Here is a 5,000-nt window from a genome sequence, read left to right on the forward strand (position 1 = left end):
ATCTCATGCTTCTCGGCAGTAGCTCTTTAGTGCCCATGGGTACCCTTGGCGTAGGAGACGGGAATTCATCGTAATGTAATCTCTTGAATGCTCCGTTCTCTCAGCGGATGTGCCTTCTCGTGGAAGGCTCCCAGCGCCGGCCAAAGGTTAAGTTCACTCGTGTTCGATGCAGCCCATCTCCCTCTCCTCCCGCTGGTTGTAATGGCGTATCGTAGCCACTGCTGCTCTTCTCGGGCGCTCATGTCGCTAGCGCCGCGTGTGCTGCACTTCTCTTATCTTGCCTTTTTCCAGGAAACGCTTCCTAAATGTGCGTAGCATGTGATTCTCCCGGTATGCGGGGTACCGCTCTTGCATCACCCCGTCAGGCTGCGTCGCTTCTCCTCATGCACTCGCCTTTTATTTTTCTTTGCCGTTGTCGATACTGCCACTCCCCTCTAAGCTCACGCTTTCGCCTGCGATTTATTGAACAACCGGTATTATCGATTTGCAATTTATTCGTCTGGTTATTAATTCATTCTCATTCATTCCCGTAATATGTCGGTCCGCTTGTCTCCCCCCCCACCCCCCCACCCGCTGATTTCCCAGCCCCCCACACCCGTGACCCTGCCAGTTTTGCCCGCCAGCCGTTCGCCCGTTGGAGGGATTCTCACGGACATTTGTTATTCTGCCCCAGCCGTCCACCTCGCAGTCTCCGCCAGTTTTTAAAGTTCCAGAAGCGGACCCCGAAGTGTCTACCGCATCGTTCCGGATAATCGCATACCCCATCCCGCCCGCCCGCCCGTCCCCCGCCTCACTTCCACCCCCTCAAGGTCATGGACCCCCCTCCCCTTCTCCCCGGCCTTGATCAGGATCTTTCCGTGCTGAGAGTGGCAGGTAACAGGATGTCAGACGGTGCGTGCGTGCGTATTCCTGGCCTTATTCCTGTGCGAGGGCCTACCATAGCTTGGGGGAAATAGGGGTGGGTGTAGGGGTGCGCGCGGTAACGTGTCTCCTCGGGAGGGATTGAGGGAGGGAGGGAGGGAGCGAAAGGGGTTAGGAGCAAAATTCCCAGGCTCGGAGCCACGAAGTGTGAAGGTCCCATCGTCATCCTCCTCCTCTTTCATCATTCGCAGTCCCTCCCATTCCCCACAGCTTCGTCCTCTTCCCACTTTAAGTCCTCTGTACTCTTCCTCCTGTTTCTTTTATGTCGGTTCCAATCCACCCCCCTCCGTGCCGCTTTCCTGTCGGAGCGCCCAAGGGCTGAGGGTTCCCGAGGGACCTTCCTGTGGGATGCTCCCGCTTTCATACGTCTCCCCGCCTCATTTCCAGCATCAAAGATCACACACAAAATATGCAGTTTCGGTCTTAAAATGTTTACTGCTTCGGGTATTGTTACGCGAAGGGCAGTGCAGCTTCTCCATTCTGCTTTTAGTTTGTTCTTTGTTGTATTTGCGAGCCCAAGATTGCACGCGTCCGTGGCACTAAAATGCGAGACGCCGGAAGGAACGGATGGAGTGCCTTAGAATGCACCTTTTTTGTCCTCGTTATTGTCGCAGGAGGCAACTTGCGAGTGGGAGCGGGAGTACGAGGGACTACGCATTTTACCCGCTCCCAGATTGTAAATAGCCGGGGCGAGCGCGCACGTGGTGTTGCCGACGCCCTTAGCGTGACAGCATCGCCCCTTCTCTCCCTCCACCACGTTTGCACCACGCATGCCGTCTCCCAACTCTAGCACGTTCGTCCGCTCCCCCAAGATGTGACGGCCGCTGCTCATAACGTACGCGTTAGCTCGTGGGAATAAACGCCAAGTTGCTGCTTTCCCTTTTTCCTTTTTCCTCCCTCAAGCGCGCGAGAGGGAAATTAGAGGCGATAATTACATGGAAACAACCCGCGAACCCCGATAGATGGAACTCGGCGGCATATTTCCAAGCTCTTTCGTTGCTATTGGTTTTAACTCTTGTTATCGGTTCGCCAGCAGGCTGAGAGAGTAAAGCGCATGTTGCATAGTGTTGCGATGTAAGTTAGAGGGTAACCCGAGTGTCTTAGCCGAGACAAATGTACTTCCAGATGCATTTTAGGTGTTGCAAGTTTCAATCGGGTAAAGTTGTCACGCGTGGGGGATAATGCATGCAAAGGTATTTAGTGGCGACATAGATGGATATATAAGCCTTTATCTTGGCCCTGAAGCCTATTTTAGCCGGCGAGATATTGTGATATGATCGTGGTGACCCTGAAGGCAGCAGATGCGAGTGTGTTAGTGACTGCTTGTGTTTTGGAAAATTCAAGGGGTGAAGGGAGAAAGGGAAGGAGAAGGGAGAAGTGGGAGGGGGAATGGGTAGATAGGTAGGTTGGTAACGGCCACTCGGTAAGCGATGATGGTGATGATGGCTTTGACGGCGGCAGGTAAGTATCTAAGACGTCGCCGTAGACTACGCTTTCCTATTTGCACACCCGTATCTAGCCCCCCCCCCCTATTCACACACCCACCACCATTCTGTTGTACGGTAGAAGCCGCCCGAGTCTTTGCTTTTCATCTTTTCAGGGTAGTCCCGTAGGCCTATGTGCGGTTGTAGTAGGCGGCTGGGAGAAGAGCGTGGGTCTTGCTGATCGGTACAGCCTCCTTTCCCTTCCCCCTTTCTGTGTCAGAGTCTATTCCCTCCCTCCGCTCCTCTCCAAGTATCTCTGCGTCTGTACTGTTATCGCTGATTTTGTTCTAGACATAACTCTAAAATGGATTGTTATTATTTGTGTCACGGACCTAGACGAACGACAAGGAAGAAAAAAAGTTGACAAGAGACCAGGATAGAGTTGTTTCTTTTTTGTTTATTTTGAAATGATGGGGATCATTGCTTCATGATGATGAGGCTTCCGTTTTTGTCCAAGTGTTTTGCTCTTATATATGATAGATAGTATCGATATTATATATTTATCTAGTATGTAGTATGTCTAGTATTTGGTGTGGGTTTGGGTGAAGATGAATGAATGCAAGTTGCCTCTGCTTTGCCTTGAAACAAACCACTTCACAGATTAATCTCTCTCTCTCTCTCTCTCTCTCTCTCTCTCTCTCTCTCTCTCTCTCTCTCTCTCTCTCTCTCTCTCTCTCTCTCTCTCTCTCTCTCTCTCTCTCTCTCTCGTTCTTCCCTTCTCCCTATCTGTTTTCCCTTATTTCTCTCCCTCTCTCCACCCCATATTCCCTTCTTTCCCTCTCTCTGATAGCCGAGAGTTTCTGTGAGGTTTCTGTGAGGGAAGATGTTATCCGGATTGGATAGTCGGGGGCCAGAGGGGTTTTGAGAGGATGTTTCTTGCTCCCGTAGAGATTAAAGATGCCCTCCCGAGAAAGATGTGAATGTAGCCTGCTCGTGTTCGGCTGAGATGTGTGTCCGGAGAGGATGTGTCTCGCAGTGCGAACATTCGCCGTATTAACACGTTTTCGGACTCCAGCACTTTTGGATCTGCTAAGACAAGAAGAGAAAAAAAATGCTTATAAGAGAAAAATGTAGTTCCGCGGGCGACTGTGTACCCGCCATGGGTTAGGGATGAGAGAGTAGCTGTGATCTGCATTCTTAACTTGAGCGGGCCAAGGTCGGGCCCTGAAAGCCCGCCACCTGACGGAGGAGGAGCCTGGTCGAGGGAGTAAGAGAAACAGGAAGGGAGAGACGTGAGTTTTTTCCTCCCATATTTAGCCTCCTTTTAAGGTCCTCGATATACCAGTAGTAGTTAACCTGTAGGTGTATTGGCCTCCCACGTGAGTCTGGCTGGCAGTGTTACCTTCTCTCGTTTCCTGGCGTGTGAATGTCTTTACTTGCGACTCACCTTCCTAGTTTGCGTGCGCGCGCGTGTGTGTGTGTATCTGTGCCCTCGCGTGCACGTCCGTACTCATTCCTCAATGCAGTGTGTCCTGATACACTTCTTTGTTGACATTTGCGACCCTTTCATCCCGGGAATCATCCTTGCAATACTGTGGTAGCATGACTGGACCTTCATGTGGACCTGTGTCTACGAATGACCTTATGACAACCTTACCTATGTTTGACCGAACATTCTCTCCGTTTTCTGTTTACCATTATGGCCTATAGGTGTGTGTACATGTGTCATCCGTATTTTTGTATAACGGGATACAGTATAGTAATTACCATAACAACTTAGAATGTATTTATATGTATCCTAATAGTAGGGTCAAAATGTGCCTGTATACATATAAACCTCACGAGTAAACTGACCTATTCGTATGCTTTTATTAAGTAAACTCATTTGTCTCTACCCCCTTAAGTGACCCAACACATGAATATGCCCTCATAAATTCCTAACCTGTATGTTGACATGTATGGCGTGTGCTCAGTACCTGGAAAGTGTGTGTTCCCGAGATTACCTTGAATGTGTGCTTCATGAATGCCGTGGCGATAGGAGTACCTTGGTGGATGCTTCCACGAGTATCTTAGTAGCTATGGACGAAAGCTTTCGAAGTAAGAGAGAACATGTGCATGCCCTTTGAGTGTATGTATGTATGTATGTATGTATGCCCCTTGTGAATATGAGCTGTGTGTACACCTTCCTGTGTGAATGCTCTTCCACGAGTGCCCTACGACGTGTATGTGTTTGTGTGTGGGTTTACCTGAGTATGAATGAGTGGAGCCATGTGGATGGTGGTGACTGACGTGGTGTCTCCTCCCACAGACCGTGGTTGCCCCACTGTGCCCCGCTGCCCCGCCCGTGCCCGCCCGCCCGCCCGTGCCCGCCCGTGCCCCGCTCGTGACCACCCACCGCCCAGCCCAGCCCAGCCTGCTGCCCACTCCACACTCTGAGACCCTGCCTGGAGCACACCATCCTCTGGTGCGCCCACGCCTTTAGTCTTCACCACGGACTCTAGTCTGGCCCCATACCCAGGGTCCCCCGGTCCCGCCCTCACCACAGGCAACATGGCCACCATAGAAAACAAGTCCCTGTCCACCGAAGGACCCTCAGCCTCCCTTTCAATGAGACTATTAATGCAAGGAAAGGTAGGTCCTCCACATTAGTGCTGC

The 5,000-nt window shown here is 51.2% G+C and overlaps 1 protein-coding gene across 8 annotated transcripts in view; it reads left to right on the top strand.

Annotated features, from left to right (window-relative positions):
* mub (poly(rC)-binding protein mub) overlaps positions 1-5,000 on the top strand; it is a 56,610-nt gene that overhangs the window by 1,487 nt on the left and 50,123 nt on the right. For all 8 annotated transcript variants that reach the window (XM_086556796.1, XM_086556802.1, XM_086556799.1 and 5 more), the window contains exon 2: positions 4,654-4,976. In XM_086556796.1, coding sequence (XP_086412922.1) covers positions 4,896-4,976 — 81 coding nt within the window. In that variant the 5' untranslated portion in view covers positions 4,654-4,895. The remainder of the gene's footprint in view (positions 1-4,653; positions 4,977-5,000) is intronic.

This window comes from Penaeus japonicus, unplaced genomic scaffold (genome assembly GCF_977035675.1).
Source record: "Penaeus japonicus unplaced genomic scaffold, GWHDUDI00000001_assembly GWHDUDI00000033, whole genome shotgun sequence".
Taxonomy (NCBI): Eukaryota; Metazoa; Arthropoda; class Malacostraca; order Decapoda; family Penaeidae; genus Penaeus; species Penaeus japonicus.